The 12,192-nt window shown below is 37.9% G+C and overlaps 1 protein-coding gene across 1 annotated transcript in view; it reads right to left on the bottom strand.

Annotated features, from left to right (window-relative positions):
* Nucleotides 1-12,192, bottom strand: part of PIK3C2B (phosphatidylinositol-4-phosphate 3-kinase catalytic subunit type 2 beta) — a 1,063,900-nt gene that overhangs the window by 248,120 nt on the left and 803,588 nt on the right. Inside the window, exon 16 of the mRNA XM_044076750.1 lies at nucleotides 11,268-11,456. Within this exon, the coding sequence (XP_043932685.1) occupies nucleotides 11,268-11,456 (189 nt within the window). The remainder of the gene's footprint in view (nucleotides 1-11,267; nucleotides 11,457-12,192) is intronic.

Raw genomic sequence — 12,192 nt, 5'->3', positions numbered from 1 at the left:
GATGTCAACATAGTTATGTCACAGATACTAGATAATGATGTCAACATATTTATGTCACAGGTACTAGATGATGTTGGACGGAAGGAAAAGCTAAAGGAAGTTCAAATTTAGGGATTAATAAGAATGCTGCAGTCATAAAGAGAAGGGAGACCAAAGTCAGTCACTTACACTGTCTGCATCATGTGCTAAAATGATAAAAATTTCTGATTAACATTATTTGTAAAATAGCAACTACAATTACAAATAAATGCGACTATGGTGCATATTAATGTTCCATAGCATAATGGTTGCTATTCATTAGCACCATCCCTTATGTGCCGCTTACTTGACTATACCTTAGGAGCCTGCCCGTGTTCCATTATGCAATGACTGCAACCTGCAGATGTTAGTCCTTATCTTTCCCTGTAATGCCTGTACTTAATGACTGCAACCTGCAGATGTCAGTCCTTATCTTTCCCTGTAATGCCTGTACTTAATGACTGCATCCTGCAGTTGTCAGTCCTTATCTTTCCCTGTAATGCCTGTACTCAATGACTGCAACCTGCAGATGTCAGTCCTTATCTTTCCCTGTAAGACCTGTATGTAATGACTGCAACCTGCAGATATTAGTCCTTATCTTTCCTGTAATGCCTGTACTTAATGACTGCAACCTGCAGATGTCAGTCCTTATCTTTCCTGTAATGCCTGTACTTAAACCAAGCTTCTGTGCCAAAAGTACAGTGACTGAAACTCATGGATGCAATCCCTTATTTGTCTCTATCTTAGTTATGCATACCACTGTCCCACAGCACACACTTGTTATTTAGGTGTACCATCCCTTCCTTGTGGATGTCTTAGCTACCCCTAATTTGTATCCTAGTGTACCACAGTACACTGCCTATAACACAGGTGCACTACCCTTAGTTTTCACTGTCTTAGATGTGACTAATGTGCATGATATAATCCCATACTGACTGTGTCTCTGTTGCATCATTATGTGTACATGTTGACTAGTTTGTCTTATACATGCCTCTTAGCTAGCCTAGCAACTGCATGTGGGATAAAATTAGGGATATACCCACTTCACTTTCATTAGGTTTGTTCTGTTTCTGTCATTCAGATCAGGTGTGACATTGCTGTCATATTGTCATATGCCTACATCAGGCAGGTTTGACCCACATGGCACATTTATGGCTGCTGTGTGTTATTATATCTGAGATGCCGGCAGTGTGCCTTGTTTTTTATGCAGCCCTATACACTTCTTCCTCATGTTTAACATTAGCGGTGTGCCACCATGGCAAATACCTTCCAATGCCACTCATGGGCATGTTGATCAACATTTATCCAGATGTAAATTGGTGCAGAAGGTTAAGGCTATGAGCTGTAGTTCCGGTTGTATAGCCCTCATTTACCTACTAAGTGACCATGAACAAGTCACAACCAAATAAAGAACCAGCAAGATAAAAAACATCCACAGAGGCTGTACACGGCAGACAGTATCAACGAACACTAGAATGCCACTAAACAGTTCATAAAAATGATTCGGAGATGCAGACTTCTGTAAACAGTCCAAATTTAATAAAATAGTTAGCGCTTTCACCACAAAGGCTTCATCAGACTAAAATACATAAAAAATCTCCAAGCATTTAAGTAGTGGAACATGTTCATCCATAGGTCAAACCAAATTCTGACATCATCCACTGCTAATTAATATACAATGCGCAGGGAACAGGTTAATCCATCAGGAAAGCATACTTCCAAGTTATTTAATGCTGACATTTAAACAACTGAGATATAGATGAAATCATTAACAAAGTAATCATCACTCAAGTGATAATATATAACGGTAACATAAATATAGAGACTATTTAAACCTATACTATTAAAACCTATAAAATTTAATCTATTGCTTACGATATATCTGGTATATGTTGAAACTCACCTCAATAATATATTGAGACAACTTAGAAAATGCATGTATATATACATAATATATGTATATAAAAAACATATAAATGGTAGACATGACAACAAAATCTAAAGATCATAGTGCCTAGCCAACTATGAGATTGTTTCTTGATAAGACGTAGCACTAAAGACATAATAAGTAAAGGTTTTACTCATAACACAGGACAAGTTGTAAATTGTATTAATTAGACAGATGTAGAGCCTCGAAGGTCCAAGGATTAATCATCTAATCTAAGTAAAAATAAACAAAGGTGGACATTAAACTTCCTTTCACTTATGTACAGTCAACCTTCTATTCCGTAGGATAAGTCTAAGAGGGACTTTCTTCAGTCCCGGTGTCCTATCAGCTCTACATCTAATGATCCATCTTAACTCACACTCCTCTGTGTAAGTTCCAATATCTCCCCCCCGTGAGCTAGGTGTAATAATTTGTATAACAGAGAACATGAAGGTATGTGTGGCACCTAACACTCTATTGTGCTTGGCCAGGGCATTAAACTGCGAGCCAACGCGTATGTGATACACATGTTCCCTGATACGCTCACGGAGTTTCCTGTTGGTCTTGCCTATATAAAATGCTTCACAAGACACACACCTTGCGAGGTAGATCACATGTTCACTTTGCCAACTGGTCGCTGTGTGAAAAATAAATTTGATGTATCTTGACAACCCCTGTATCATTCGGTATTACAGTGAAGAGACTCTTAACATCTAATGTTACCAAAATGTAAGATTCATCGTCCCTCATGTTTCTCATATATGTGTACAAATCCAACAAAAACTGTTTACTATCCCTCAATATAACTGTGTTTGCATCAACAACAGGTCTCAGAAAATATTCTAAGTAAAGAGAAAACGGTTCGGTAACCCACCCCCGTCCTGCTACTATAGGTCGTAGAGGTGGTTTAGATAAGGACTTGTGAACCTTAGGCAGTCCTTGAATTATAGGTATCAAAGGGTTGTTCACCCTCAAAAACTTGAACAAATCCAAACTAATATCTTGACTTTTCAACAAATCATCCAGCATATCATAAACTTTATAAATCTTATTAACTACTTCCACCATATCTATTCTAGTGTAGTAGTTCTTCTCTTGTAGCATGGCTCTCATGTCTCCTCTGTAGGCAATGCGGTCTATAAGTACAATCGGCCCGCCCTTATCTGCTGGCCTAATAACTATAGAAAAATCCCTACTTAAATCAGTAAGAACTTTCCTTAGTGGAATGATAAATTATTGTTTTTCTTATTATCCACTTTACTCATCTTGTGTAAATCCTGTTCTACTGATTTTGAGAAAGTATCAACAAGAGGGTGTAATACAGGAACAAATGTACTCGGGGGTCGGAACACCTTAGATCCCCCTTGACCACTGTTATCACCATAGTCCAACCTAAGTTGGACATTACGTGCAAACAATTTAACATCTATAACAGAGTCAGTCAAGTCACTCTTACTAGTGGGTATAAACGTAAGTCCCTTATTTAATACTTGTATCTCAAACCTACTTAAATTCCTGCTAGATAGATTAATAACTAAAGACTGTCCACCCATTCCCACATTTTCTTCAAGGTAGGGCCCGTATGTTCGCCCCCCAATCCCTTCCTTTTCTGTCTCCCTCTGCTGAAAGACCTCTGCCTCCTGGTCTGTTGAAACGGCTCTATAGGGAAAGGGATGTGCGAATTACTACCATGACCCTGTGATTGTGAATGCATTGCTGTATTGTGTGTAATTTTCCTCCTAACCACCTGTTCATTACTGTTAGCATTCAACAGAGATGCATTGATGGTATTATTGTTAGACTCTAAAGCAGAGTCACCATTACCCAAAATGTTGTTAATTAATTCCCCAGAAGGAGCTGGGAGTTCTAAAACAGACCCATCACCCTCATTCACACTGACTTCAACCACTGGATTGCATACACTATTTTCTTGATTTGCCAAATCTGTTCTTATTGGCATCACATTCAAAGCTACATTAGAAGTCCGTCCGGTTACATTAGTCTCAGTTGTACCACTATTACCTCTAGGCCAAGTAAAAACATGGCCTAGCCTAAAGTCTTTAACATCTCTATGGATTTTACTCTTTTTCTGTTCTGTCAGACTTTTCTCGTAAAGTGAGACATTGTCCAGTAACCTCTCCATGCCCATTTCAGTCTTAGAACACGGATACTTCAAAAAAATAATTTCTTGCTGTTTGATTACATGGTTCCTTAGCCGTTCCTCCTCTGTACTAAAAAATTCATTCAATAGTTTCATGTAATTAAAACTGAGATCCAGGTTGAGCTGTTGCCATTTAAATAAAAGTTCAGGATGTAAATTACCTGTCGTTGGCATTTTCAAGATGAGCAGACCTCTAGGCACAATTTTCTTCTGTAAACAAACTTCGAAGTTCTGGCGCTGCAATTGCATCCGTTTCAGTTTAAGAAAATCCATTTCCAACCCATTCAAATCATCGGTGAGACCTGCCAAGCTTTCCACTTCAGGGCCCTCAGCACCATTCTCAACAGTCGGCTCGTATAAATAACATCAGTAGATTGTCTTTACCAGATACACACTCCTGAAAGTGAGCTGACTTCCGGTTCTCCGTCTCATGTCCATGTAGAGTGTACGGTAACTCAATATTGTTACCAACTGTTACTGCCATGTCCCCTTGATGGTGCGTGATAAAACTAGTGGCAAACAGCAATGATAAACAAAGGCACCACCAAAGGGTAAGAGCTCCTGTGGTTCCAAAGACAAAATAAAGAACCAGCAAGATAAAAAACATCCACAGAGGCTGTACATGGCAGACAGTATCAATGAACACTAGAACGCCACTAAACAGTTCATAAAAATGATTTGGAGATGCGGACTTCTGTAAACAGTCCAAATTTAATAAAATAGTTAGCACTTTCACCACAAAGGCTTCATCAGACTAAAATACATAAAAAATCTCCAAGCATTTAAGTAATGGAACATGTTCATCCATAGGTCAAACCAAATTCTGACATCATCCACTGCTAATTAATATACAATGCGCAGGGAACAGGTTAATCCATCAGGAAAACATACTTCCAAGTTATTTAATGCTGGCATTTAAACAATTGAGATATAGATGAAATCATTAACAAAGTAACCATCACTCAAGTGATAATATATAATGGTAACATAAATATAGAGACTATTTAAACCTATACTATTAAAACCTATACTATTAAAACCTATAAAATTGAATCTATTGCTTATGATATATCTGGTATATGTTGAAACTCACCTCAATAATATATTGAGACAACTTAGAAAATGCATGTATATATACATAATCTATGTATATAAAAAACATATAAATGGTAGACATGACAACAAAATCTAAAGATCATAGTGCCTAGCCAACTATGAGATTGTTTCTTGATAAAACATAGTACTAAAGACATAATAAGTAAAGGTTTTACTCATAACACAGGACAAGTTGTAAAGTGTATTAATTAGATAGATGTAGAGCCTCGATGGTCCAAGGATTAATCATCTAATCTAAGTAAAAATAAACAAAGATGGACATTAAACTTCCTTTCACTTATGTACAGTCAACCTTCTATTCCGAAGGATAGATCTAAGAGGGACTTTGTCATTCAGTCCTGGGTGTCCTATCAGCTCTACATCTAATGATCCATCTTAACTCACACTCCTCTGTGTAAGTTCCAATATCTCCCCCCCGTGAGCTAGGTGTAATAATTTGTATAACAGAGAACATGAAGGTATGTGTGGCACCTAACGCTCTATTGTGCTTGGCCAGGGCATTAAACTCCGAGTCAACGTGTATGTGATACACATGTTCCCTGATACGCTCGCGGAGTTTCCTGTTGGTCTTGCCTATATAAAATGCTTCACAAGACACACATCTTGCGAGGTAAATCCCATGTTCACTTTGACAATTGGTCGCTGTGTGAAAAATAAATTCATGCCCTGTAATAGGATGTGTGAATATGCACCTTGTGTCAATAAACTGGCACTGTCCACAATGATTACAAGGTTTGGTGTTGTCATGATTTCGTGACTTGATAATGTTTGTTCCATCCAAAGGACGGTGACATAAAATTTGTTTCAAATTCTTCCTGTTCTTAAACAAATAGTTAGGTCTAGGGCCTACTATCCCACCAATATTTTCATCTAGAAGAAGTGTGTCCCAGTGTTTCTCAACAATATCTCTAATCCTACATGTGTCTGAAGTAAAAAACATAGGCATTCTCAAACTACCAATTCTTCTAGTGTGTTGTACAATATCCCCCAAGGTGTCATTATCAGAGAAGTATGGACGCGCCCTGGACGTCCTCAATAGGTTAAGCTCCGTAATCTCTTTATCCACTTCTGAAAAACTGTACTGTCTATCTAAAAACCTTTTCCTTAGGTCAGTTAGTTCCTGTTGGCATCCTTCCTCTGTGGGATTGAGTCTAGAGGCTCTCATGACCAGACCTCTAACTACATTGCCAAACACAAAAGACTGACAGAACAGAAAAAGAGTAAAATTCATAGAGATGTTAAAGACTTTAGGCTAGGCCATGTTTTTACTTGGCCTAGAGGTAATAGTGGTACAACTGAGACTAATTTAACCGGACGGACTTCTAATGTAGCTTTGAATGTGATGCCAATAAGAACGGATCTGGCAAATCAAGAAAATAGTGTATGCAATCCAATGGTTGAAGTCAGTGTGAATGATGGTGATGGGTCTGTTTTAGAACTCCCAGCTCCTTCTGGGGAATTCAATAACAACATTTTGGGTAACGGTGACTCTGCTTTAGAGTCTAACAGTAATACCATCAATGCATCTCTGTTGAATGCTATTAGTAATGAACAGGTGGTTAGGAGGAAAATTACACACAATACAGCAATGCATTCACAATCACAGGGTCATGGTAATAATTTGCACATCCCTTTCCCTATAGAGCCATTTCAACAGACCAGGAGGCAGAGGTCTTTCAGCAGAGGGAGACAGAAATGGAAGGGATCGGGGGGCGAACATACGGGCCCTACCTTGAAGAAAATGTGGGAATGGGTGGACAGTCTTTAGTTATTAATCTATCTAGCAGGAATTTAAGTAGGTTTGAGAAACAAGTATTAAATAAGGGACTTACATTTATACCCACTAGTAAGAGTGACTTGACTGACTCTGTTATAGATGTTAAATTGTTTGCACGTAATGTCCAACTTAGGTTGGACTATGGTGATAACAGTGGTCAAGGAGGATCTAAGGTGTTCCGACCCCTGAGTACATTTGTCCCTGTATTACACCCTCTTGTTGATACTTTCTCAAAATCAGTAGAACAGGATTTACACAAGATGAATAAAGTGGATAATAAGAAAAACAATAATTTATCGTTCCCACTAAGGAAAGCTCTTATTGATTTAAGTAGGGATTCTTCTATAGTTATTAGGCCAGCAGATAAGGGCAGGCCGATTGTACTGATGGACCGCATTGCCTACATAGGAGACAGAAGAGCCATGTTACAAGAGGAGAACTACTACACTAGAATAGATACGGTGGAAGTAGTTAATAAGATTTATAAAATGTATGATATGCTGGATGATTTGTCGAAAAGTCAAGATATTAGTTTGGATTTGTTCAAGTTTTTGAAGGTGAACAACCCTTTGATACCTATAATTTAAGGACTGCCTAAGGTTCACAAGTCCTTATCTAAACCACCTCTATGACCTATAGTAGCAGGACGGGGGTGGGTTACCAAACCGTTTTCTCTTTAGTTAGAATATTTTCTGAGACCTGTTGTTGATGCAAACACAGTTATATTGAGGGATAGTAAACAGTTTTTGTTGGATTTGTACACATATATGAGAAACGTGAGGGACGATGAATCTTACATTTTGGTAACATTAGATGTTAAGAGTCTCTTCACTGTAATACCGAATGATATAGGGGTTGTCAAGATACATCAATACTTATCTTTGCACTCTGATTTGGGCAGTAAAGCAATAGATCTCCTGACACTGTTTTTAGAAACTGTTTTACATAACAATATTTTTTTGTTTGATGGTAGTGCATACATCCAAAATGATGGCATAGCTATGGGCACTCCATGTGCAAATAGCTACACCAATATAGTGATGGCCAGCTGGGAGGAAGAACTGCTGTTCCCACTTGAAGAGTTTAAACAGAATGTTGGATTTTACAAACGTTTTGTTGATGACCTTTTTTTGATTTGGAAAGAAGATGATGTCAGCCTTATTGATTTTGTTTCAACTATCAATGGTTTGACGCACTTTCTTAGTTTTACTGTCAGCTCTTCTAGGCACTATATTTCTTTTTTGGATGTTAATATTGAGAGACTTGGCAATGGTTTACTTAACACAGCTGTCCACAGGAAAGCCTGTCACAGGAACACGTTGCTACATAGGAACAGCATGCATCCTCATTTTGTGTTTGGCAATGTAGTTAGAGGTCAGGTCATGAGAGCCTCTAGACTCAATCCCACAGAGGAAGGATACCAACAGGAACTAACTGACCTAATGACCCAAGGAAAAGGTTTTTAGATAGACAGTACAGTTTTTCAGAAGTGGATAAAGCGATTACGGAGGTTAACCTATTGAGGACGTCCAGGGTGCGTCCATATTTCTCTGATAATGACACCTTGGGGGATATTGTACAACACAATAGAAGAATTGGTAGTTTGAGAATGACTATGTTTTTTACTTCAGACACACATAGGATTAGAGATATTGTTGAGAGACACTGGGACACACTTCTTCTAGATGAAAATATTGGTGGGATAGTAGGCCCTAGACCTAACTATTTGTTTAAGAACAGGAAGAATTTGAAACAAATTTTATGTCACCGTCCTTTAAATGGGACGAAAATTATCAAGTCACAAAATCATGACAACACCAAACCTTGTAATCATTGTAGACAGTGCCAGTTTATTGACACAAGGTGCATATTCACACATCCTATTACAGGACGTGAATTTATTTTTCACACAGCGACTAATTGTCAAAGTGAACATGGGATTTACCTCGCAAGATGTGTGTCTTGTGAAGCATTTTATATAGGCAAGACCAACAGGAAACTCCGTGAGCGTATCAGGGGAACATGCGTATCACATACGCGTTGGCTCGGAGTTTAATGCCCTGGCCAAGCACAATAGAGTGTTAGGTGCCACACATACCTTCATGTTCTCTGTTATACAAATTATTACACCTAGCTCACGGGGGGGGAGATATTGGAACTAACACAGAGGAGTGTGAGTTAAGATGGATCATTAGATGTAGAGCTGACAGGACACCAGGACTGAATGACAAAGTACCTCTTAGACCTATCCTTCGGAATAGAAGGTTGACTGTACATAAGTGAAAGGAAGTTTAATGTCCACCTTTGTTTATTTTTACTTAGATTAGACGATTAATCCTTGGACCATCGAGGCTCTACATCTATCTAATTAATATACTTTACAACTTGTCCTGTGTTATGAGTAAAACCTTTACTTATGTCTTTAGTGCTATGTCTTATCAAGAAACAATCTCATAGTTGGCTAGGCACTATGATCTTTAGATTTTGTTGTCATGTCTACCATTTATATGTTTTTTATATACATAGATTATGTATATATACATGCATTTTCTAAGTTGTCTCAATATATTATTGAGGTGAGTTTCAACATATACCAGATATATAGCAAGCAATAGATTCAATTTTATAGGTTTTAATAGTATAGGTTTAAATAGTCTCTATATTTATGTTACCGTTATATATTATCACTTGAGTGATGGTTACTTTGTTAAAGATTTCATCTATATCTCAATTGTTTAAATGTCAGCATTAAATAACTTGGAAGTATGCTTTCCTTATGGATTAACCTGTTCCCTGCGCATTGTATATTAATTAGTAGTGGATGATGTCAGAATTTGGTTTGACCTATGGATGAACATGTTCCATTACTTAAATGCTTGGAGATTTTTTATGTATTTTAGTCTGATGAAGCCTTTGTGGTGAAAGCGCTAACTATTTTATTAAATTTGGACTGTTTACAGAAGTCCGCATCTCCAAATCATTTTTATGGACTGTTTAGTGGTGTTCTAGTGTTCGTTGATACTGTCTGCCTTGTACAGCCTCTGTGGATGGTTTTTATCTTGCTGGTTCTTTATTTTGTCTTTGGAACCACAGCAGCTCTTACCCTTTGGTGGTGCCTTTGTTTATCAAGTCACTTAACCAGACTTTGCTCCCGGGTCACCCCTGAAAAGGGACTGTTTCACCAATGGGCCTACCCAGTTAACAATAATGATTATTATTATTATTATTATTATTATTACTACATCAGTTGTGTATGTGCTGATGCACATACAGTATGCATGTGCTGATCCACGTACAGTGCACAGCACAGTGTATATACTGTATGACTTGGGTGGCTGACTTCTTGCCTCTTTGTTATGCAGTCCTTCTGCCATTCTGCAACCCTTGATCACATTTGCTACTCTTACCGGCTAAGTGAACATGGCATGGCCCTATGCTGTTTACCTGTGTGATGCATCTGTGTTATGATGTCAGTGTCCCTACCAATATGGTTGGTCCATCACTCTTCCCAAAAATACAGCTGACACCTTGCTGCCATGTGCATTCTATAGGTATGTGTCACCTTATACCCAACTGATTTCCACATGACTACTGCCCTTCAGTGATGGACATTTATATTATGCGACTACCAGTGTAGTTTGTGCACCTGTGCTGCTGAGTGACTGTTGGTTTGGTTGCTGTTTGTCTGTTGCAAGCCTAACCCTTTCATTTATTCATTTTATTTAGCAAGTAAACAGGATCACAGCAGCTCCTTTTAGTCACCATCAAGTTACAAAGAATGGAAATAACTACAAAAATAAGAAACTATATTAATGTAAAAACTAAACAAAAAACAGGAATATGAAATAAAGTGGAGATTTAAATGTACAAAATCAACATAAGGCAAAAAAGTGGCACAGCTGTATACACATCAATACATTATATTATTTATGACTAATAGGCTACAGTGAATGCTGTCCTGAAGACTAAGCCGTCAAAATACACACAAATATAAGAAATTACCACCTGGGTTGGTCAAGAGCTGCTAAACAGATGCAATGGATATGTCCACAGCCCTTGTATAGAAGCTTTGGTTGATATCTCTGAAGTACAGTTTGTTCTACAGAGTTTCACATTGTCCAAAACACACCAGCCGAAGGGTTGGTTCTTCTTTTTAATACTCGCGCTAATGTTTTAAAAAAAAATGACCTGTTGCAATATAAATCTCCATAAATAACCATCTATACCTGAAATCTAATCATCCAATAGAAAAGAAAGGTCAGACTTACGTTGCATGCAGGAGCCCTAGGGAGTCGAGGGAATTCATGCAGGTCCACTGTTTCAGCAAGGCATAGATATCTGGTAAGCAGGCCCACTCCCAGCTGGGGGCGCTAGCAAGTACCAAGGGCAAAGAATTTCTCTCAGAGTGACAGTAGTACCGTTTTTCCCATAACAGCTTTTTGTCAGAGTCTGTCAGCCTAACAAAGGAAAAATCAAAACAAGCCATACTATTACTTAGTAATATAACTCATTAGAAATCTGAATGAAATAGTAATGTTAGAGCTCCAACACATACATTACAGTAGCTTCTGCTCGGCAGTACCTCCATTACTCATAAAAAGTCAGGTCTCGGTTATGCAAATACTAAACTGAAACTCGCATTATGAAAATATTTTGCAGAACATTAAAATAATTAAGTGCTCAAATGGTGCTATCTATGTATGCATTTCCAGTTTTATAGTAGGTTGAATCATATTTCATTCCCATCACTTACAAGTTCACTGAAATCTACTGGATAGGAACATCCTTATAGGTACTATTACAAACCTATTACAAACCTATTATCCTACCACCTGAATGAAAATCACATTTGCATTAATGATATTTTAAGTTCCTTTCTTCCTTCAGTCCATCCATTCTCCCACCTTGTTATGTTTTTTGCTATGTTATTCTGCCATTCAGGAGTACTTCACTATTTATATTATTGCTTGAGTAATTCTTTGAATGGGGAGATATACCTGTATTCCTTTATTACTCTATTAAAACTTAAGTCCAAACTACGGCAAAGTAGGGGATGGGTTACTTTTGTCTATGGATGTATTGGTGAAGGGATTGTTTTGTGGCCATTCCAAAGGAGCAGTGATTGTGGTTCAACCATCATAGTTCATACACTGGCTATTATGATGTAGTCATTTGTTTATTTCAGCAAAACGG

Source organism: Protopterus annectens, chromosome 7.part0 (genome assembly GCF_019279795.1).
Source record: "Protopterus annectens isolate FY-2018-M chromosome 7.part0, PAN1.0, whole genome shotgun sequence".
In the NCBI taxonomy this organism is placed as follows: Eukaryota; Metazoa; Chordata; order Ceratodontiformes; family Protopteridae; genus Protopterus; species Protopterus annectens.
The sequence above is the reverse complement of the archived record's forward strand: the minus strand, read 5'-3'. Positions and strand labels throughout refer to the sequence as shown.